General features: G+C 39.7%; 3 protein-coding genes across 4 annotated transcripts in view; all 3 read left to right on the top strand.

Moving 5' to 3' along the window:
* LOC117295083 (KAT8 regulatory NSL complex subunit 3-like) overlaps positions 1 to 15181 on the top strand; it is a 40774-nt gene extending 25593 nt beyond the window's left edge. For both annotated transcript variants that reach the window (XM_033777653.1, XM_033777652.1), the window contains 2 exons: positions 14315 to 14361; positions 14729 to 15181. The gene's annotated coding sequence lies outside the window, so the exon portion shown is untranslated. The remainder of the gene's footprint in view (positions 1 to 14314; positions 14362 to 14728) is intronic.
* On the top strand, positions 5509 to 6630 carry LOC117294295. Its single transcript, XM_033776655.1, has one exon. The coding sequence runs from the start codon at positions 5509 to 5511 to the stop codon at positions 6628 to 6630; it is 1122 nt and encodes a 373-aa protein (XP_033632546.1).
* Positions 15182 to 16860: 1679 nt separating the features above from the next.
* LOC117295169 (extracellular serine proteinase-like) lies at positions 16861 to 21365 on the top strand. The gene is made up of 8 exons (XM_033777744.1): positions 16861 to 17235; positions 17714 to 17857; positions 18423 to 18582; positions 18925 to 19031; positions 19127 to 19268; positions 19646 to 19830; positions 20695 to 20866; positions 21079 to 21365. Exons 1-8 carry the CDS (start codon positions 17098 to 17100, stop codon positions 21213 to 21215), a joined length of 1185 nt encoding a protein of 394 aa, XP_033633635.1. The 5' UTR covers positions 16861 to 17097; the 3' UTR covers positions 21216 to 21365.
* Positions 21366 to 23770: the final 2405 nt, after the last annotated feature.

The raw sequence follows: 23770 nt of genomic DNA, 5'->3' as shown, positions 1-23770 counted from the left end.
TTTAGATGCTTGATTTCGAGACCTCAAATTCAAAATCTGAGGTCTCGAAATCAAATTCGTAGAAAAATACTGCTTTCTCGAAAACTAGGTCACTTCAGAGCATGGAGGTAGAATTTCTTATTCTACCTCCATGTTCAGAGGAACTGTTTCTCACAATGTTTTATACTATCAACCTCTCCCCATTAACTCGTAATAAAGAAAGGTTTTATGATAATAATTATTTTTTAGTAATTACCAATAGTGTCCACTGCCTTTAAGCTGTGAGGTCACCCAGACAAAGATTGCAGTAGATACATTATTGTCTTCTGACAACCCTGTGGCAACAAATACTAAGAGTAGACAAACCCGTAGGCTCATCGCTGTAAGTTTTAGGACAAGAACCAGCAATTTGATCCATTATTGCTTCAAGCTAGCTTCCTCAAAACACAGCGAGCTTTAAAGTCAGTGGACACTATTGGTAATTGTCAAAGACTAGCCTTCACAGTTGGTACATCTCAGCATATGCATAAAATAACAAACCTGTGAAAATTTGAGCTCAATCAGTCATCGAACTTGCGAGATAATAATGAAAGAAAAAACACCATTGCCACACGAAGTTGTGGGCGTTTAGATGGTTGAGTTCGAGATCTCAAGTTCTAAATGTGAGGTCTCGAGATCAAGTTCGTGGAAAATTACTTCTTTCTCCAAAACTATGGCACTTCAGAGGGAGCCGTTTCTCACAATGTTTTATACCATCAAACTCTCCCCATTACTCATCACCAAGAAAGGTTTTATGCTAATAATTGTTTTGAGTAATTACCAATAGTGTCCACTGCCTTTAAGTTAGCTACCTCAACCACCTAGCTAGTCAATTGATTTGCTCTTGTTTCTCGCACTTGTCTCCCATGAATTTCAAAGAATATCGGCATCTGGAGATTTTGTTCTTTAGGGGCTTTCGATATTTGGATTGTCGTGCGATGGACAACATCAGGCTCCCTGGATACTATGGTTATTACATGCATTTATTCATGACTGAGAGGTTCGGTGTTTGAGGCATAGTTTAGCGTCGCACAACTTTAGCAGTAAATATAGAAAAGGAAGCTGTGTGATAAACTTACACAGTTTTAAGTTTGGGCCAAATATTAGTTCTTCTTGCTAATCAAGAATGTAAGTAAATTAAATGAACTGTAGATTTTTGTGTAAATTATTGACAACTTTGATTTAATTAATTATGGCTTATGTAACCATGGATGAGTATTTATAGATTTAGAAACAATGCTTGGGCAGGGGAGGAGTTACTCGTCCTTACTTAGGCCTACCCATATATGTTTTTAACTCTTTGTGAAATCGACCCCAGTAGGCCTACTGAGGATTTCAAGATGTTCATTGGTCGTTCTGCTATTGAGACATGCATAATTGATAGTTTAGTTTTTGTATAACAATAGTGAGATGTCTTGCCAACTAAACCACAGAGATTCTTCTCTAGAATGGCAAAGGTCGTGGGTTCGAATCCCACCCTTTTTTCACAGAACTGTTGGGAAAGCCCTACAGTGCTTTATACATTTGCATGTACGGGTAAAACCAAATGATATTCTTTATCCTGATGCAATTATTATCCTAATTAGAGTTATTACACGATTCCCTTTCGGTTTATCTGACCTAAGAATGGTAACCACTATCTTCAAAACCCTTTATGCTGAGAGTACAATCAGGAGTACCTCACCAAACCCCTACGGTAGTTCTGAAATGACACCTCGCCGTATTGCACTCGTACTTGGTTAAACTCCAACGCACAGATCTTATTTCATTTTCATGCGTGTGTATTTTACCCTGACTTCATTATTGAAGTCACAGATGGACACCTGCAAGGAAAATGAGGCACAACTCTGGTATTACCTTGCATGTCCCAATGATATCACATTGCATCTATAACGTTGGAGTGGGCTGACTTTTAGTATTGATTTAGGATTAGGTTTTCCCTGTGTTGTATCAAAGATGAAATTCAAAGATGTATTTATCAACAACTGGCAACAACTTGGATGCTATCCTCAACCCCAAGTTCCAGTACATCGATTTTTATTGGGATTTTCAGATGGGATTTCAAAAATAAATCAAATCATAGTTTTTCCGTATGAGAATATCCTCGCATAAGAATTGATATGAAATATCAACCGAGTCGCGTCTGTGATATCACAAGTCACTTGCCCAAACTTGATGTCCGTGTGTTTAGTGTTATTTACTTTCGTCAGGGGTGGATCTATGGTTTTCAGAAAGGAGGGGTGTGAATTTTTAGGGGGAAGTTTGATGAAGTGTTTTTATTTATCCTGGCCCTGACCAGCTTTCAGATGCTTGATTTTGAGACCTCAAGATCTAATTCTGAGGTCTCGAAATCAAATTCGTGGAAAATTACTTCTTTCTCGAAAACTACGTTACTTCAGAGGGAGTTGTTTCTCACAATGCTTTTATTATTACCAACAGCTCCGCATTGCTCATTAATACTAAGTAAGTTTTTATGCTTACAATTATTTTGAGTTGAGTAACTACACTAGTGTCCACTGCCTTTAACTTGCATTATTAAATGTTAAAGTGAAATGTTGCTTAAAGGAACGTTACAGAATTGAATGGTAAGAAACAAAAATCGTGAAGATCACAGATTAACATAAAAATTACACTGTCTAATGATGACGATAGTAGAAAATTTCCCATGAATTATTATTGTCTAAAATGTCATATTTGTTGAGAAATAAATACTCTTATTTCGTGTTTGGAGTTTATCGCTCAGTGAGCGTTTTATTCATTGTTTTGTTTGCATCGAATGTCATGCAATGTGAATCGGTTTTTCACTATTTTCTCGTGACCCAGATGGCCGATCGATCTCAAACTTCTACAGGTTTGTCAGCTCATACATATGGTGGATTACAAAGTGCTTACACTGCCAGCAACTGTTTTGTCAGCAAAACCAATTCTGCAATGTTCATTTAAGTTACCTTGCCGAGATGTGTACTACAATTCACCCTCTTTCTAGCGCTTTTTATCTAGCTTGTTGTATCCTTTGGGACTAAAAGGTTATTGTCAGTAGAATACAATCTCAAAGTCCATTTGTGTATCGTGAGATAATTGTGATAAAATCTGATAACAATGTTTGATCGTTCTGAATAGAAGGTGTGACTTGTGTTACTGGTCCAGCTTGTAGTGTAAGGACACATGTAAATACATCTGTAAATTCGTTTGTACCAGTCCCCTCTGATTGTGCACGTTGTTTCTATTATTATTCACTATGTAAATGATAAACATAATATTTCATCTTGTGTACACGCGTGCTCTTTTTTGAACATTGTATAATAAACATAAGACTAAATATAGCCTGAGATTGTTTGGTTATATAGCTTCTTAAGAGTTACAATAAAATATAATGCAACCAAAATTGTCATATTTATGGACATTGCGATTATGAATTAAGGTTGTTATACGAGTTGTTTCAACTAAACTTACAGTATACAAAAAATCAGAAATTACAATTTGCATTTAAAGAACAGAAAGAGAAACGATGGGAGGGTTGTGGAGGGGGAAGTCTCAACAAGGATGTCCCTTGAGAAATTATAATTTGCATTCAGTTCACTACAAAAAATATTTAGAAATTATAATTTGCATTCAGTTCAAAGAACAGAAAGAGACACGATGGGAGGGTTCTGGTGGGGGGATCTCGATCTCAACAAGGATGTCCCTCCTGCTTTTAAGTCCACTACAAAAAAATTGGTTGAGAAATTATAATTTGCATTTCAAAGAACAGAAAGAGAAACGATGGGAGGGTTCTTTTTTTTTTTTTTTTTTTTTTGGGGGGGGGGTGGGATCTCGATCTCAACAAGGATGTCCCTTCTGCATTTCAGTCTACAATTTTTTTTATTCCTAGTTTAAGTTCAACTGGGGTTACGCTGAGTGCAAACTAACCTACACATTATCATTCATGTTTCAGCCCTTCATTGCATCGCACACTCATAATTAAAGCGCAAGTCGATATGTGCCCAAACGCTTGGCATATAGATGAAAAGGGAGATGCTGGAATATTGATTTGAATTTCCATCAATGCTATGATTTCTGGCCGTCTCTTCAGCGGAGATAATGATTCGCATATTGATGACCCGGACAACTTGAATGCAATACCAGATTAAAAAATAAATAAATGGTTTGATGACAATTCCGGTTTCTTTCGTAGAGGGAACTAAATCGACAATTAAAAACAACAGTTCTTGTTACACTTACAGAGCAAGGTTTTTGGTTATAATTGCGAAACGGTTATATTTTGATATTTATCGAAGCATGATCAAGGATTGTTGTTTTATGGTTCTTTTAATTATAGAGTTAGACATACACAGATGATTGGAAGTTGAGCCCAAGTTGAACCATGGTTGAACACAAGGCAAGCGCGGACAGCATATCAGTAATTGTAGCAAAAACCCTGGGGCGAGCTGTGTTTACTCGGCACACGGCAAATATTGTGTGATATTGACGGGGCATTGTGAGCGTCTCGGCACCCCCGGCCGTGGCAGCTTTGACGGAGGTTGATTGCGAGGCAGGCAGCGCACAGGTGGCTACGGGCCGTATGCTAATCACAGTCAAAAGCAAGCGACAGATTGAGGCGATACAATCACCGATAATAAGGCGAGGATTATGCGCTGCCATTAAACACAATATCAGCGTGGCCGTTCATCTGACATCTGGTGGCTGGGCGGTCGTGCTCGCACATGAGAATTGAGTCGAGGCCAAGCCATATTAGACGTAGAGAGAGAGCGTAGGGTATGTGTGGGTGAGAAACACAAGGGCAGACAAAATACCCCTAAAACCGTCTTGTGAAACGCTGGATCACATTATTATTAGCCGGCCTCCGGGGTGTAACGACATCTATGGACGGGTGGGTCTCGCCAGCCAACTGTAGCCCACTGTCAGCTTAGCAGCACGGCTCGACTCATCCTTTACCTCCTTTCTCTCTCTCGTTAATAACACAAGGATATTTTTGAGACATTCACACTGTGGCCCCCACAGAATCGTGTAAATGTGAATTATTGACAAGTAAATGCAGCTGTGCTCTGTGCAGAACGGAGGAGAGGTGTGGTGGAACTCTAGCGAGTTGTGTCCACAACGGCAACCAATAGGCAATATTAAATGAACGTGAGCGATCACTTTACCTGCCAGCTACGAGGGGTCGCTGTGTGGTAATCTGTAGGAGATTACATCCGCATATTACGCATCACATTAGGAATTCTCGGGGACTGAAACATCTGGGCTGTCTGACTCGGAATTGGCTCGTGTCGAGTGTTGCCAGGCTGGGTGAATTACCGGTAACAGTACCCTGTATACACACGCACACACACACTCGTAGCCTGCCTGGACAGACTGTGTGCAGCGAGAGAAATACAAGTAATGCAATTTCGAACTAACGATACTGTCTCATCATTCCTGCAAGTGCTAAACAATCTGTTCTGTTTTTTCGTAAGTTATATCTGACTATTGAAGGGGTAGTTATCGGAAGCAATGTCTGGTACAGTGGTAGCCTCAACACGCCGTGATGTTGGACGGCAACGAGCGTCCAAAACAGGTCAGCAAGGGGACGGCGACACTTACTGTACAGCAGAACCATTGACCCCATCTCAACCATGTGTCTTCATCATGCAGGATCAAGATGAGGAGCAAAGTGACACAAGACAAGACGTTCATCTTCCCAAACTATCCCCAGCTGGTTACTCTAGGAGAAACAAACGGAAGCAGAGTGAACCAAGACGATTGAGTACAAGCACAAGCAACCCTCTGGTTAAGGAGGAACCCGTGGACTTACCAAGTCATCTTCAAGAGGACCATTGTGGACCAGCAATGGAGTTGACCAGTGACACTGACGATGATGATGATGACGATGATGAATCTCGTTGCTATGAGACAAGTAAAGTGACACTGGTAGGGTGGGGTCGTGGTGGTGATGATGGTGGTGATGATGGTGGTGATGATAGGGGTGATTGTGGTGTGGATGAGTTGATACCCGGTATGTTGGCCTTACAGGGTCATTTCAGTCGGGCCAGCCACTCCAGCGAAGACAGCCTTGACCTTAACCCAACTATCTCTAAAACTTTTGCCCAGCAATCGATGATGATGCGAAGCATGTATGGTAGTGGTGGGATGTCTAGTGACGATGGTAAGAGTGATAACGAAGATGGATCCCAAGGTACTAACTCACCGGAGACTCTAATGGATGGTGAAGACGGTAGCCCTCACCATTCCCCAGACTCGAGTGGTTCCTCACGAGTACCCCGATCTAAAAAGACTTCTCGATCCTATAAAAACCTGAGTAGATCCCGAAGAATTGTTGCGAATGCTCGTGAAAGGAATCGCGTTCATACAATCAGTGCAGCCTTTGAGGGACTTAGAAGAGCTGTGCCGTCTTACTCACACAACCAGAAACTTTCCAAGTTGGCTATTCTTAGAATAGCGTGTAGTTACATCCTTGCACTGGCGAGTCTTGCTGACATGGACTATTCCCCCGATCAGCAGCAAATGTCATTTGGTGAATGTGTGGACATGTGTACAAGAACACTTCAATCGGAGGGACGCTCAAAAAGGAGAAAGGTACGTTTTGGGTTTTGGATTTTATTTTCCGTCGGATAAAATAATTCATGTTTGCTCTGAACTTGCTTTTAAAGCTGTGGACACTAATGGTAATTACTCAAAATAATTTTAGCATACATCCTTACTTGGTGACGAGTAATGGGGAGAGGTTGATAGTATAGTATTGAAACATTGTGATAAACGGCTCCCTCTGAAGTGACATAGTTTTCGAGCAAGAAGTAATTTCCACGAACTTGATTTCGAGACCTCAAGTTTAGAATTTGAGGTCTCGAAATCAACCATCTAAAAGCACACAACTTCATGTGACAATTTTTTTTCTTTCCATTCTTATCTCGCAACTTCGACGACCAATTGAGCCCATATTTTCATAGGTTTGTTATTTTGTGCAGATGTTGAGATACACCAAGTGAGAAGACTGGTCTTTGACAATTACCAATAGTGTCCATGGATGTCTTTAACTTTCTTTACTTTGGAACTTTTGGCTGCTTAGTTGGTCTGAAAGTTTGAGTTGACTAATTTAGGTTGACCACCGATGGTCGCCGTCAAGTTGTTATTTTCCCAATGTGCTGTGCTCTCCATTTGATTCGACCATGACCACTGATTTATACGATTGTGCCATGGCAGTATATTTTATCCATTCGTTTTCTGATACCATGCTTAGAACATTTGTTTTTATCCTCATGCTTTCAATTAAAAAACATTTTCTATTCATGTTAATCTTCCTCCATCATTTGTAACTTTCACAAATCCATAAAAGATAAATCCGTAAAAGATGGCTGCAGTGGAATACACATTATTCTCTTGAATCTAATTTTGCCAAATAGTTTGGGGTTTTTTCCAGTCTGACAGACCATTCAGTCATTAACCAAATGCGAACCGTATTATAACCACGTTTAATTATTCTCGGCTCTGAGATAAAAGCTTAACGTAAAAGGAAATATTAATTGAAAAGCTGCAACAGTGCGTAATACAGGAAGCCTAGATTTCTAATTTGAAACAGTATTCACCGATTGTTTTCCAATTTCCTTACATTGACAATATTTTGCTAGCGTGGTTTTTTTCTTCCAATCAGAAACCTGTATAGTTGCAGCGCGATGTGGCGGCCGGGTGCCGTCAATTTATTAAAGGCAGTGGACACTATTGGTAATTACTAAAAATATTTATTAGCATAAAACCTTTCTTTGTGAAGAGTAATGGGGAGAGGTTGATAGTACAAAACATTGGGAGAAACAGCTCCATCTAAAGTGACATAGTTTTCGAGAAAGAAGTAATTTTCCACTGATTTGATTTCGAGACCTCAGGTTTAGAACTTGAGGTCTCGAAATCAACCATCTAAACGCACACAACTTCGTGTGACAAGGGCGTTTTCTTCTTTCATTATTATCTCGCAACTTCGATGACCGATTGAGCTCAAATTTCCACAGGTTTGTTATTTTATGCATATGTTGAGATACTCCAACTGTGAAGGCTAGTCTTTGACAATTACCAACAGTGTCCAGTGCCTTTAAGTCTGGTCTTTCCTACAACGGTTTCATCGTGTGATCGTAATAAAGTCAGAAGCAGATGTTAAACACGGATGTGACAACCGACCTGCCGTATTATTAATCAGAACAAATAAATATCATGGGAAATGACCTTGGCACTAAACTACCATTGTTGCGTAGCCGTCCGTGCAGAACGTTTACATGAACTGGCTCATCTGGATCCATTTGCACATTGATTATTTTGCCGAGGTTTTTGTTGAGAACTAATTCAGTCAATTTAGTCCTTGGCGATGTGTTGAAGGATGGATATGACTGCTGTGTCCTTTTGTTCAATTAAAATCTAAGAATATAATTAATAAAGTGCAAACATGATTCTGATGACGATAAATTTAATTAAAGACACTGGACAGTATTGGTAATTGTCAAAGACCAGTCTTCCCACTTGGTGTATCTCAACATATGCATTAAAAAAAAACTGTGAAAATTTGAGCTCAATTGGTCGTCGAAGTTGCGAGATAATAATGGAGACAAATCCCTTGTCACACAAAGTTGTGTGCTTTCAGATGCTTGATTTCGATACCTCAATTTCTAAATCTGATGTCTCGAAATCAAAAACGTGGAGAATTACTTCTTTCTCGAAAACTACGTCACTTCAGAGGGAGCCGTTTCTCACAATGTTTTATACTATCAACCTCTCCCTATTACTCGTTACCAAGTCAGGTTTTGTGCTAACAATTATTTTGAGTAATTACCAATAGTGTCCACTGCCTTTAAAGGCATGGTATATGGTAACTGTCAAAGACTAGTCCGCACTTGGTGTATAAATGTAGATCCTTCTTTATATTATTATAAATACAGACACATACAAAGAAAGACTATTGACAAGAACAACTACAAGAATCTGTTGCTGTGTTTGTTAACATTGCTGTAAACCGTGCTAAACATTAACTTCCGCCCACGGTAAACAATATTAGCTTCAGTTGATTGATTTGTTGTCAGATCCTTAAAGGCAGTGGACACTATTGGTAATTACTCAAAATAGTTACTAGCATAAAACCTTTCTCGATTACGAGTAATGGGGGGAGGTTGCGAGAGTATAAAACTTTGTGAGAAACGGCTCTCTCTAAAGTATGTCGTTTTCGAGAAAGGAGTAGTTTTCGAGACCTCAGATTTAGAATTTTGAGGTCTCGAAAATAAGCATCTGAAAGCACACAACTTCGTGTGACAAGGTCGTTTTTTCTTTCGTTATTTCGCAACTTCGATGACCGATCGAGCTCAAATTTTCACAGGTTTGTTATTTTATGCAAATGTCGAGATACACCAACAGTGAAGACTGGTCTTTGACAATAATAACCAATAGTGTCCAGTGTCTTTAAACAACACACTGTCATGTATCGTAGACGGAATGCACTCACGATTTGGGATTCGAATGTTCTAAATTGTTGATTTACGATCTCTCATTCAAGGTTCAAGGGCATCAAGACAAGTGTGTGCGCTAGTGGGGCAAATATGCCATTTGCGAAGTTAAAACAAAAATGCGTGTGAAATAGCAACATTTGAAAAAATTTATGAGATTTCTCTGTTATGGTATTATTTAATTTAAAAGAAGTACACATTTCAAATTTGGAGGAGGGCACGGTTTTGGACAAGTGCCCCGGAGGTCCCCCTCCCCTTGTCCATCACTTGATTCGTGCCCTTGATTCTACGGTGATAATTATTTTTGAAAGCACTGCTTGTGTTTTCGCAGTTTATCGCGGTGTTTTTTTGCCCCTTGCATTCATGAGCGTCGGCGAGATTTTTTTTTCTTCCGAATTTAAGTGGGTAACATTTTATATGATTTCTTTGCATAAAAACGTATTTCCAGTGGACAAGTGGACAACTTGTTTATTAAAAACAATAAAACCACAACAATGGTATGCCTTCTTTGAGTTGATCGGATGACTGATGGCAATTTGTCGGTCTGGGTCAAGGGTCACAAGGGGCATGAACACTTGGAGACGTGTATCAGTCGCCAAAGCTAAAAACCTTGATATAGAATTGATATAGAAACTAGTTGATACTGCGGTATAGCTTAGAAACGACCCTCTCGACAGAAATTAAATAAACAAGTGGGGTGTTATTCCCTGCCTGTACGCCGAGGTATGGCACCTTCCAAATTGATAGGGTGTAGGGTGACAGAATGGGCCACTCCAACTATTCCAACGGCGGCCAGAGGGTCTACTGGGGTGAAGTTTAAGGTTTAGTGATTAACGCCACCTGGGCCGAATTTCATAAAAGCCTGTAAGCATAGCAAACTTGCTCTGACAAATCTTGCTTGTCAGAAACTGGTAACAAGCCAGAATTTCACAACGTTTCGTTGTTGCAGCTGCTGCCTCACTCATTTTATGCTTAGCAAAGAAAGGGTATTTTCTGCTCAACAGCTTTATGAAGTTGGAGCATATAGCCCTGAAGTTTCATAAAGCTGGGGAGCAGAAAAATCTGCTGGGCTAATGTCTTTCGCTAAGCAAAAAAATTGCGGGGTACCAGTCACAGCAATTTTAAATAATTATACGGTGTTTTGGCTAAAACCTATTTTTGCTAAGCAAAAATATTATGTTCTTTTCAAGTTTTTGTGCTTACAGGTTTCTTGAAATTGGTTCAAAACGTTTCGCTGTTGCAGCTGCGAGTTATGCTTAGCGAAGAAATGTATTTTCTGCTAAACAGCTTTATGAAGTTGGGGCCTATATAGCCCTGCTGAAGCTGTTGAGCAGAAAGTTCTGCTTGGCTAAATGTCCTTTGCTAAGCAGAAAAATAGCGGGGTACCAGTCACAGCAATTGTAAATGTACGGTGTTTTGGCTGGAAACTTATTTTTGCTAAGCACGAATATTTTGCTCTTTTCAAGTTTTTGTGCTTACAGGTTTTTTGAAATTGGTTTTATGAAACCGGAAGTGAGATAGCCATCCATTTTTCCAGTCCTTGAAACATAACTTAATTGTATTTTTATTTGAGTTGCGGAGGCTCATGAAAGCCATCTTGAAATTGAATTGAACTAAATCAGTCTGGTTCTGGTATTACGGTACAGTGTGTGAAGTCCCCAGCACGGCCACGTCATTTGACACATCCTACCGACTGTGAGTCGGTTTTCTCGGCGAAGTTTTAATGCAGCGGCACGGTCCGCTACGTGATTAAACGCGGAAGAGCGGCGCTCAGCGGGCTACAGCCAGCCCAGGTGTTCGCCACAAAGAAGAAATTATGGCCACTTGAAACCAGTCAATTATTTTCCAGGAGCTTCCGATTGTACGGGGTACGCTATGAGATGATATAGGCCTACAGCTATATTTCCAAGCATTGATAACTGGCTTTGTATACACAAACAAATTAGTAATACACTGTTGTGGGAGAATATTCTTCAAACGCAATGTTAAACTTGTTGATATAATAATTCACCAGTTTCCCTTATTATAGCAATACCCAGCGATCTTTTTCGGTAGGCCTACCCCACACACCCCACAGATTGGATGTCCAAAAGATCCAATACAGCAAGGGTGTGATATTATACACACTCTTCAAAATGAGCACAGACGAGCAGAAATCTTGCCAATATTTATATGGGGTTATTATTTATTGTGGCTACCTTAAATTATTGCGATCTTTCATCACAAGCTGCTCGTCTAATGCATAAACTCTCATGAGACTACTCCAATGTTTCGGTATGGGTGGCCAAACCTAACCAACTTAAGACCATTGGGACCAGCTGTCTCTGTGTGGACAGTGTAGAGACAAGTGACTGAGCACTGATTTCAACACTGAATTTAATATACTGACCTATCACAAGGCCGCAACCCTGAAAGATCTTAAACGACTGTTTAAGACCACAGAGCACGGAGTAAGGCCGAGTCACACAAAAAGCTGAGGCACATCATTTATTCCGATCCACGAATGAAACTGTGAATTGTGTTAACTTTCAAGTCTAAAAATTAATAATAAAATGGTGTTAAGCAGAATGTGATAAGCAGAATTAAAAAAAAAAAAAAAAAAAATCAATATTCTGTACATGCGCTCATGGCTGAACGCCCCTCCCCAAACCACCGCCTTCTTGAGTTGCAGCTGGCGCCAGTTATTAATAAATTCATCCTTTATTATGGGTGGTTTTAATGCATTGATAATGTCCCCTATGGAGGAGTACAGTAGGATGAGACACAGGCCCAGAGTTCCTCCAACCATAAACTGATTATGTACCATTAGTCACCTTGACTATACTAGACAGCTAAAGACAAGAGAATAATGATAGGTGTACTTTATGTTGGTCTTCTATTGTTTAGATGTTTACATGACATAATCAATGCTGCGCTAATTCCTACATGTTTGACGGAGACGAAAATAATTATTATATCATCGCACTTCGTGCCTGTCATTTTGGTAGCATTTGTTACAATGTGTTTATTTTTATGATTTTGATCGACTATAACAATAAATCGGCCATTAAAAAGAGCTGTCGACAGCCTGTATAGGAACCCGTTGAGCTGTCGACAGCTTGTATTGTATGAACCCGTTGAGCTGTCGACAGCCTTTAGGAACCGGTTGAACTGTCGACAACCTTTGGGAACCGGTTGAGCTGTCGATAGCCTGTGTAGGAACCCGTTGAGCTGCCGACAGCCTGTATGAACCCGTTGAGCTGTCGACAGCCTGTATGAACCCGTTGAGCTGTCGACAGCCTGTATGAACCCGTTGAGCTGTCGACAGCCTTTAGGAACCGGTTGAACTGTCGACAACCTTTGGGAACCGGTTGAGCTGTCGATAGCCTGTGTAGGAACCCGTTGAGCTGTCGACAGCCTGTATGAACCCGTTGAGCTGTCGACAGCCTGTATGAACCCGTTGAGTTGTCGACAGCCTGTATGAACCCGTTTGGCTGTCGACAGCTTTTAGGAACCCGTTGAACAAGTCATAACAAAGAAAAAACTCAGCTTGAGGTGTAGACTTTCTCGTCAGCTGGTTGCGATGAGATCGGCGATGTAATGTTGGGCAAGGGTCGATGGCTTTAGTAATTAGGAGCAATTTCAAAATAATTTTGATACTGGACATGTATAGTGTTGAACTAGAGTAATGCGATCGAATTTATACTACTATAAGGAAGGATTCGCAATTCCAGCATTATAATAAAGGGAGGGGGCCTTACATGTTGATTACGGTTTTCCGTTTATGGCGTGGTGATCTGGGGGCGATTGGCCCGCAGTTGACCGGGCGCTCAGCACGCTCGGGAAGCTAAACTTGAATCGATCGGCCACGATGCAGATGTTCAGCCTTTGTCTGGTTCTATGGGCCTTTAAGCGTCCCTTGGGATACACTGTACTGTTATTATGATAAAATCTGCTCTTCTCTGTTTTTCAATTTTGTGATGGGGGATGAATATTGTCTTGATTGTGTTATACAGTGCACATCGTGTGAGGGTTATTCAATCCAACATTCTGGTCGAACCCATTGGTATCATTTGGTGGTAAAACATAAATGAGCTCATCAGATAATGTTGTGATAATGAACATCGTGGCAACCATTGGGGTTCAGTGGCCCAGAGAGCAGTAACGTACAAGCACACGGCCAAGTCTTAAAGACATGCTTACAAAAGCACAACATAATTATGCTGACCATAACACAGTAATCGGCCCAAATGCATGTGTCACATGTACAATTTGTGACTGGTTTCTTGCTCATTTGTGTTTAGCAAACAAATGTAAGCGATATGTTCTGCTTAAAGACAGTGGAAACTATTGGTAATTGTCAAAGACTAGTCTTCACAGTTGGTGTATCTCAACATATGCATAAAATAACAAACCGTTGCAAATTTGAGCTCAACCGGTCGTCGAAGTTGCGAGATAATAATGAAAGAAAAAACACCCTCCGTCACACGAATTTGTGTGCTTTCTGATGCTTGATTTCGAGACCTCAAGTTCTAAACTTGAGGTCTCGAAATCAAATTTGTGGAAAATTACTTCTTTCTCGAAAACTACGTCACTTCAGATGGAGCTGTTTCTCACAATGTTTTATACTATCCAAATCTCCCCATTACTCGTACTCAAGAAAGGTTTTATGATGATAATTATTTTGAGTAATTACCAATAGTGTCCACTGCCTTTAAGCAGAGCTATGAAATTGGACCATGGTGCCTTAAATATTGTACATGGATCCTAGATGTGTCAATATCCTCATTGTGCTTCTGTCTTTCATGTTCAATTAAATAATGGTATGTTTTCTTTGGTTGCAGGTTCCTGTTGAATAATTCATGAAGCTGCAGATGACGTAAGATAATATGTAAGTACATGTGACAGGACCATACAACGTATTTTAGTTTAATTCAAAAAATTATATTCAAAAGAAATTCAAACATGTTTGTCTAAAATGTCAATTGGATATGTACAAATAGAGTGGGTTGCAATCGCAGTGATACTTGATGTCATCTTTTGTTTATTTCAAAGTGTCAAGAAATATAAACTGTCATCGTCTTAAAATTGTTTTTGTAAGAGAATTTTGTTTCGGTGTTTAGGAAAAATATACATGTAAAATCATAATAAATTAAAAACAGGAAAAGAAATGTAAAGTAAAATCTTTCTTTCTATGTAGCATGTTCTCCATTGTGCTAAAGTTGACTGTAACGTATTTTTTCTCTCTAAATTTTCAGCACTGAAGTTCACCAAGGTATCGAACCATTTGGAAAGGGCGACCTCAACGTCTACTCTAACTTGTCATGGCGAATGATGGCGCACCTTGCTTCACCGGGTCGCCGTCTGTACTCAGTTTGAGGACTACCGCAGCTGCTGTCCGGGACATCCTGTTAAATATTGTTTTTCGCACGCAGGGGATACACATTTTCTGTAATCAATTTGAGCATTTTATAGGATGTAAAAATCAAAACTGCAATGATCTAAAACACTTGCCGTTATTTGAAAAACAAAATCTCTCACAGAATGCCCAATCAAATTGTTAAAGGTCTGCACTCCTAATTATGACATAAAGTGTTGCCCGATCTTCAACATTGAAATGTGAAACAGTTTACACGCGTTAAAAAGTGTTTACATTATTGGGACGTATCCCGAGTTGTGTGAAAGGTGTGGGGTTTGGGGGGGGGGGGGGGCAACTTTTACGATCAGAAAACATCCTTATCGCTTGGACAACTGAAACCACCGAAGTGATTCTAAGATTGTTTTTGTCAATAAACACAAACTACTGTTGAAACAATCGGTTCTTTAAAACTTGTTATTGTTTGACTGGGGTTTATAAACTGCGTTGAAGGGAGTCCACAGATCAACAGTCATAAAACGTCTCTAAAGTCCCGTATAAAATAGAATTGCTTAAAGGGAAGGTACACGTTTGGTAATTACTCAAAACAAATATTAACTTGAAAATCTTACTTGGTAACGAGCGTTGGAGAGCTGTTGATAGTATAAATCACTGTGGGAAACCTCTCCCTCTGAAGTAGTAACGTAGTTTTTGAGAAAGAGGTAATTTCTCACTAAAATAATAAAAGACTTATAGCTAGAAGTCTTTTATTTCTATCTGAAAGCACACAAATTCGTCCAACAAGGGTGTTTTTCTTTCATCATTTTCTCGCAACTTTGATGACCAATTGAGCCCAAATTTTCACAGGCTTGTTATTTTATGCTGATGATGGGATACACCAAGTGAGAACACTGGTCTTTGACAATTACCAAACGTGTATAGTGCCTTTAAAGTTCATAATGATAAACCAGACATCAGTTAGAAAACCTATACAAACTAAATTAGTTCAGCATTAATGTTCCATAATGTGCATCCTAGTAGCTTGTAGATGTATTTAACTGTTTCAACGTTGGTCTGTAGTCTCAGTACCCGACTTCTTGTCACAAAATTGTTCCAATATTTGTAGTAATGTATTATATAATAATGGTGAAGTAATGAATAAAATATATAATTATATCCACGTCACTTTATTTGAAGTCGTTTTAAATAATTATTTGTTTTCGTTTGTTTATACTAGATTCGCAATATGGATTTTCGTTAAAGGTTACCGATAAACCCTAACTTCGAACCCTTGGTGCAAACTCTCCCCTCCCCTACCCCCCCCCCCCCCCCGATGATATAGTAACCAGCGGCGTAGCCATGGCCAGGGCCTTGTTGGTGGAGGCACAGAGGGCATTTCTCCAAGTTTTGGGGTAGGGTGAACGGGTTTGTTAGGGGAGGGGGGGGGTCTTCCTTTTGGGGGAAGGGGTTTGCTGCAAGGGGTCACCGTGGAACTTTGTGGCCGCGGTATGTAGCGATCCCGATGGCGATCTTTCACTACATTTCGTCTATACAAAAACGGATTTTCCCCCATCTTTTTGCTTTTGAAACCACTTTTTTATGTTTTTGTTTGGGGGAGGCACCGGAGGGAACTGAAATTAAGTGTGGGGTACCCCCCCCCCCCCACGGCGCTGATGTGAATTAACAGTGCTATATCGATGCTCAGAACATAACCGGCCATGTATCATGAATACTAAAACATTAATAGCAGTATCATTAGCGTTATATAGGATTTGGGGCATTGCATGATGAGACATCAATAGCATTGCTTCAATTGTTACCAGAGTGGTAATGCATAGTTGTTTCATATATAACGCATAACCAAAACATGTTTGTTGTTTACACACAAACACCAGCAACTTCATTAATCTTCACTTTATACGGTCCAGCGATCAACGTACCCTTATAATAAGAAATACTGGTAGGAAAATGCTACACCTTTTACCAACATTAAACAAAGCGTTTTCTACGCAGTCTAAAACCTAATATTGACTATGAACACACCTTAACTGGTGATACTCAACACCAAGTGAAAAACCACAACAGTGATTTTTATTTCTTAATGTAGATAAGAACTATTATTTTTACAATTGGATGCCGCAACAGAAGTCACTTCTTCCAAGTTATGTTTTATTGTCTTTGGTAAAATACATCGCCGCAGTTTGATTTGCCAGAATACACTGGCTACTTCTACGGACATTATTGTGAGTGAATCTATTTCCGAGGTCCCAGATGGCTAATTCGGTATTGAATTGGCTACAAACCTTCATGGTAGTCGTTTCCCTCTTCCCTGGAGTGGTGGTGTCTTTAGCTCCTCTTTATGGAGAAGCAGCAAGTCATCTTCAAGACAAGTATCTAGTCCATCTCAAGGTGAGTAATAGTGGCTTTTGTTTTCTATTCGACTGAATCTTTCTTGTACTTTTTGTGTTAGATGCGACACACTTGTTTCACGAGTTCGGGCTTTTCGTAAAAACGTGTACCGGTTGTTCCTTCCCAGTGTGATTCTTAAATTTAGTCCCGCCGCTCCTCAAATTGGTAATTACTCAAAATGATCGTTGGCATAAAACTTACTTGGTAATGAGCAATGGAGAGCTGATGATCAAACATTGTGAGAAAAGGCTCCCTGTGAAGACTTCAGGCCTGAAGCCTTTTTTTAAGCATCTGAAAGCTTACAAAAAGGCGTTTTTTGTTTCTTGCAACTTCAATGGCCAATTGGGTCAAAATTTTCAAAGATTTTTTTATTTTGTGCATAATGATGGGATACACCAATTGCGATTCTGTGTGTTTTTTTTACCAAAGGTGTATTGTGCCTTAACGGTAGCACGATGGTTTTGTTTTTAAATGTTAGGAAAACAACAATGTTCGGGAGACTATTCAAGCCATGGAAGAAATGATGACGAAACGGTCTAGGGTCGTCTGGAGAGTACATGAAACATTTGAAGAAACAATAGGAGCCTTTGTTGCTGAACTAGACCAGGGTGCATTGGATGCGGTAAGGACCGGGGTTTTATTTGCTCTAATCTGTTTCTTCATTTAGTAATACCGTCTTGTGTTTTTGCGGATTGAAGTTACCCAAGCCTACATCCGTGTATGGACTGTAAAAGAGGTAACCCTGTTTCAGCCCTCGGAGTAGATGGCAACGGCCTCTGGAAAAAAAGTGTAGCCCACACCTTGAAGTTGCCTTTAGGCCTTGTGTGTCTGGCGACTTGCATAAAAACAACAACAAAATACAAAGGAGTGTTTCATTTGTCCCCTTTGTCTTAACATGCAGTGTGCTTAAAGAATATCCTACTAGAAATGCATATTAATAATTTGCATATGGGTAGATCAGAATGAATATTATTTATCCCCGATGCAAATTTGATATCTAAATAGCTTATTTTAATGAATGGAAATCTGCTCGGGGATTAAGAATAATTTATTTTGCTAAAAATATCACATTAATAATCCAACAGTATCCAAGTATATTGGAATATTTAGGATATCTTCCGACATTGATAACCGACCTTCCCCTTTCTGTTAATATTTCTGTTTCCCGTTTAAATTTGAATGTTTAGATCAGAGCAAATCCCAAAGTTGATTTCGTGGAAAGAGACCAAGCAGTTTACATGTATCTAGACGCCTCTCAACACGCTGAGAGTAATCTTCACACTGAGTGGGGTTTAGACCGTATCGACCAGCGGGAACTACCACTCGATGGAGTCTTTGATGTAGAAGGTGATTTCAACGATTACATGGTTTTTCGATTTTGTTTTTTGGGTTTTTGTTTTGTTTTTGTTTTTGGGGGGATGTGAAGATTGGAGTTCATTTGCAATGGACTTAACCAAACATAGTGAACCCTTGATGTAATTAAAAGTTTAAATGATAGAAAAGGAACCATCCATTTGGACAAACTGTAATAATACAAAATTTAAAAAGTGAAAGGGCAACAATTGTTTTCCCCACTATAAACTGCTACTTCTACCGGGACCGTGTCTTTTTCGACCTTTTTAATGGTTGGCTTCCGCATTGTCTTAATATTATTGTTGTGTTTTTAAATGAGCGTATTGTTTGTTACAGGGACGGGAGATGGGGTACATGTTTATGTATTGGACACCGGTCTTCTGGCGTCACATGAGGAATTCCAGGGAAGAGCAAACATTGTGTATGACCACTTTAATGAAGAGGTATAGTTTCAAAACCAACTGCCCAAACCCATTTTTCTGATACACTCATATTCAATCGAGTTGCAATCAAATAATTCATTTTTATCACTATATAGGGCACAGATTGTCAGGGCCACGGCACGCATGTTGCTGGTATTATTGCTGGTAAAACGTATGGGGTAGCTAAAGAAGTCTTTCTACACGGTGCAAGAGTTCTCAATTGTGAAGGCGAGGGAACAGTTTCAAGTGTACTTGGAGGTTTGTTCATTTTGTTCTTTTTATTCAGAAAATTTCGCATCCAAGTCGCATTTTGTCCTGTGAATAGAAGTTGTTAAAAAAAATCACCCCACAATGTCTATCTAAAAAGAAAAGCTGTCATAAACCTATTTAGCCGAAAGTTTGTTATGCAAAATTCTTTGCTAAGCAAGAAATGAGCAGGGTACCAGTATTAGCAATGGTAAGTGTACGTTTGGCTGGTAACCTATATAATTTACTAAGCAAGAGTTCTCTTTGCATGGTAAGTTTGTGTGCTTACAGGCTTTGTGAAACCGTGGGCTCACAACTTCTCCAATGACGCGATAATAACAAGATAAGTGTCCTTTATTAATGCATATATTTTTGTCTTCCCGCTTCAGCCCTTGATTGGGTAGCGAAACATGCAACTCATCCAGCTGTAGTGTCAATGTCTTTAGGAGGAGACTACTCTTTATCATTGACCAAGATGATCAAAAGAACTGTCGAGTCTGGTTTAACAGTTGTTGTGGCTGCTGGTAATTCCCATGCCGACGCATGCAGTTGTTCACCCGCCAATTCAGAAGAGGTTAGTTAAATATTGGATACCAAATGAAAGGTAATGTCTTTCTGATTAGGGTGTGAGATTATCAAACAAAGTGATACATGTCATTCGTGAAAGTGTCGGGAGGTCATCACTTAATGACACGTGGTTTTCAATGAAAGTCCCGATTTAAACGTCCATGTACAACTATTGCCGTTTTGTGGCAGGATACTCTGCCCCCCCCCCCCCCCCCCCAACTTATTCTGATAGCGCCCTCTTCTGAGTCCCCCTCCGCCCATTTTAGGGGACAGAAAATCCAGCGGACAGATTTACCTATGCCACCGAGACCGGCTAAAAAACATCATAATAGCTCTCGAGTGATCAAGATATAGGGATCTAACAGAGATATTGTGATTTGGGCCTTATTTGCTCAAAGGGTATATGTACTTTTTCCTAAAAAAAAACCCACAATGTCCACAGATTTACATTAAACTTACACAGTTTGAAGATTATGATAGTAGAAAGCTTCCCTTGAAATTTTACTTACTGAGGTGCTGTAGTTTTTGAGAAATGAGTAAGAGTAATAATTTTTGTCTCAGTTTAAGCATGTAAAAACGTATTGACCAGTTATGCTATGGTTTTGGTATAATATCATAACTGGTTTATAAGGGGATTTTACATGCTAAAATAATTTTGGTCTCGTGAGACCAAAATTATTTTGGGACTTGTTTTACTCATTTCTCAAAAACTACACAACCTTAGTTAGTAATATTTGAAGGGAAGCTTTCCACTGTCATTATCTTCAAACCCTGTAAGTTTAATGTAAATCTACTGTGGACATTTTGAAAAAGTACCCGAATCCTTTAAATGTCATTTGATTAATCTGTTGCTCCCTGTGCTGGCTGACAGGCCCTCACGGTGTCTGCCAGTGACATCGAGGATCGTGTAGCATCTTTCTCCAATGTGGGCAAGTGTGTGGACCTCTTCGCACCAGGAGTCAACATCAACAGCGCCTGGAAAAACTCCTTGACGGATACAAAAGTTCAATCCGGGACATCTATGGCTTGTCCGTTTGTATCAGGTAAAATTGTCAGAAAATTGTGTAAATTTTTTTTTAAAATGTATAGTGTAGGCCTAAACTTTGTCAAAGTAAAAAAAAACTACAATTTGGAAACTCAATGTTAGAAGGGGCTGGTACGTTCATATCATAGGCTTGATTTCTCATGTTTATTTATCTGAGTTTTTTTACCGTCATGAGAAGTAATTAATTCCCAACTTCTGTTCTTTTCGAAGGTGCTATTGCTGTGATGCTTGGGAATGACCCTAGTCTGACCCCTACAGAGATCAAAGAAAGACTACTAGTGAAGTCATCTATGGTAATGCAGTCAACGGATGCAGATACACCAAATAATCTACTGTATTTAGAGTAACAGCAATTACTACAGTGACTTTTAAGTCTGATATGGTGACGAACGACAATGGAGAAGTTCACCCCATACCACTTTATCGCCAATAGACCTTATCGCAAATACCAATGCGCAAGCGCAGACTGTTGAATGAGGTGCATTGTGGGATAGGTATGGATCAAATTTGGATACCAGCTAGACCACAATGCACCTAATTTCAAGCTTTACGCGCGCGCCCCAGTATTTGCGAAAAGGTCTATGACCTGCATTGACCCCAGTGACCTGCATTGACCCCAGTGACAAAAGCAATTGAAACCACCAATCCGGAAAACGATGACAGAAGCTATCTGAACTATTTTGACATTTTAACTGCTCTTAGGCCTACTCAACGTTGTATGGAATAGATATTCAGGGACTTGGACAACTCTTGAATTTTCATACGAAACTATCACCGAAGTTCAATATTTCTTTATTTTGTTATAGGGACATCGATGCAGGGTCACAAGATAATATTATTATACGCATTCTATACAGATTAGAAGGCCAAAAAGGGATACATTGTAAAAATGTTGTCTAATTGTGACCTGGTGTTTTTAAACTTTCAATTCGAGTTACAGTTACTATAGTGAATGTCGAGAACAGTTACGTAATAAACCATAAGGGCGTGACCGATGGCGGGTCAGCCTCGTGTAGCCCTGCTGTATGGCAGTCCGAATCCAACCAACTACGGGGCAACCTCGTGGCGCTGGCCCCGCTGTGTGCGACAGTCCGAATCCAACCAACTACGGGGCAACCTCGTGGCGCTGGCCCCGCTGTGTGCGGCAGTCCGAATCCAGCCAACTACGAGTCAGGGTGTATCAGTTCCATCTGTACATTGCTTGGACCCCAACGGACTCCGGCCAACGAGCTAAGCATGTGTCGGTAAATACCTGTAATAGGTCAATACAACAATGGTTGACATAGGCCAGAAAATAATGGTCATATTGCCTAGAGGGAGGGTGAAGGGAAATGTTCCAAATGTTTCAAGATTGATATTATTATTACTGTAGTGCACTGAAAGTGAATAACTCGACGACCCCTAAACCCCCATATCAAATTGAGCAGAGGATAACACAGTTCACAATATTCATGCAAAATTTCCTCCTTTACTGTAAAAAGCTGTGCGACTTCTAAGCATTATTTTTTGAATATTTTTTAGTATAGGTTTTCTCGGTCAAATTCGGCAAATGAGCAGCCAATTTCATTTTCATGTGTTCGAATTAAAGCTGTTTTGTCTCTCGCCACTCTTTTTCGTGTCACACACGCCTCAAGAAGCGTCTGCGAATTTGAATGCTGCTTTGATGGATTGCTAAATTAAATGATTATTTTGTTAAATCGAATGACGTAACATTACATTTTGACTAACCATAAAACGAAATCGAATTACCCTTTTCAGTAGCATTCGATTTCGTGCGAAATGGAAAAGGCTGGTGGTTAAATTGACTGCTCATTTTCCGAAATTGGCCAAGAAAAATCTATAAATTATTAGAAATTTGTTTGCACTGCATGCTATGGTAGGTGTACACATCAGCGCGTCAGAAGTTTTTAAACTCAATTGTTTCTGCATAATATTTAATGCATCCTCTCTAACATCTGTGTGTATTATTTTATGTTAAACGAATATAATAAACAGACAAAGGAACAAACTTTTGTTGAATGTGTTTTTATTATTTGTCTAGTGATTTTGGCTGAACTAACAACCCCTCCTACAGTAGTTCCAGACCTGTGCCTAAAGACACGAGACCCTGTTGGTAATAATTGTCAAAGACCAGTCTTCTCACTTGGTGTATCTCAACATATACATAAAATAATAAATCTGTGAAAATTTGAACTCAATTGGTCGTCGAAGTTGCGAGATAATAATGAAAGAAAAAACACCTTGTCACACTGAAGTTGTGTGCTTTCAGATGCTTGATTTCGAGACCTCGTCAAATCTGAGGTCTCGAAATCAAATTTGTGCAATATTACTCGAAAACCACGTCACTTCAGATAGAGCCGGATCAGAATGTTTTATACTATCAACCTCTCCCCATTACTCGTTACCAAGTAAGGTTTTATGCTAACAATTATTTTGAGAAATTACCAATAATGCCCAGTGCCTTTAAGCAAAGGGTTTAATGCTCCCTTTTGTGTCCCAAGATTGTTTCCTTTGTTTTTTCTCTCGAACCGTTCGATTGTTTAATCCTAAACTTAAAGGTGGTCACATTTTTGAGATGGCCGAAACTCCGGAGCGAATAATAATATTGTCATCGCAGAAAGATACCTGAAGAGAACACAATTTGAGAAGTATTACCGCGGTAACGCTCCTTATAAATTTCATGGGATAAAAATGATAATTCATTCGGAGTGAAATGTCTCATACTATCCAAAGCAGCTGATGTGCTTTTCAGAGTCATTACCAACACAAAACACTATTTGCCCACCTCAAGTTTTTCACTGTCCTACCAGTAGCTAGTTGGCGACGCGTTTTTTATTCGTCACCGATAGAGGGCGCAACAACGACTGTTTTAGAGGCTCTCGGAAAGACTGGACAAGTCTAT

Source organism: Asterias rubens, chromosome 9 (assembly GCF_902459465.1).
Source record: "Asterias rubens chromosome 9, eAstRub1.3, whole genome shotgun sequence".
NCBI classification, from domain to species: domain Eukaryota; kingdom Metazoa; phylum Echinodermata; class Asteroidea; order Forcipulatida; family Asteriidae; genus Asterias; species Asterias rubens.
Note: the sequence above shows the minus strand (reverse complement) of the source record. Positions and strands in the feature narration are given on the sequence as shown.

What these genes read in the sequence shown, in the direction of transcription:
- LOC117294295 (XM_033776655.1), top strand. Translation starts at nt 5,509, where the DNA reads ATGTCTGGTACAGTGGTAGCCTCAACACGCCGTGATGTTGGACGGCAA.
- LOC117295169 (XM_033777744.1), top strand. Translation starts at nt 17,098, where the DNA reads ATGGCTAATTCGGTATTGAATTGGCTACAAACCTTCATGGTAGTCGTT. An exon ending in AGTATCTAGTCCATCTCAAG is followed by an intron (nt 17,236 to 17,713) that starts GTGAGTAATAGT and finishes TTTAAATGTTAG; the next exon opens with GAAAACAACAATGTTCGGGA. An exon ending in TGGAGTCTTTGATGTAGAAG is followed by an intron (nt 18,583 to 18,924) that starts GTGATTTCAACG and finishes TGTTTGTTACAG; the next exon opens with GGACGGGAGATGGGGTACAT.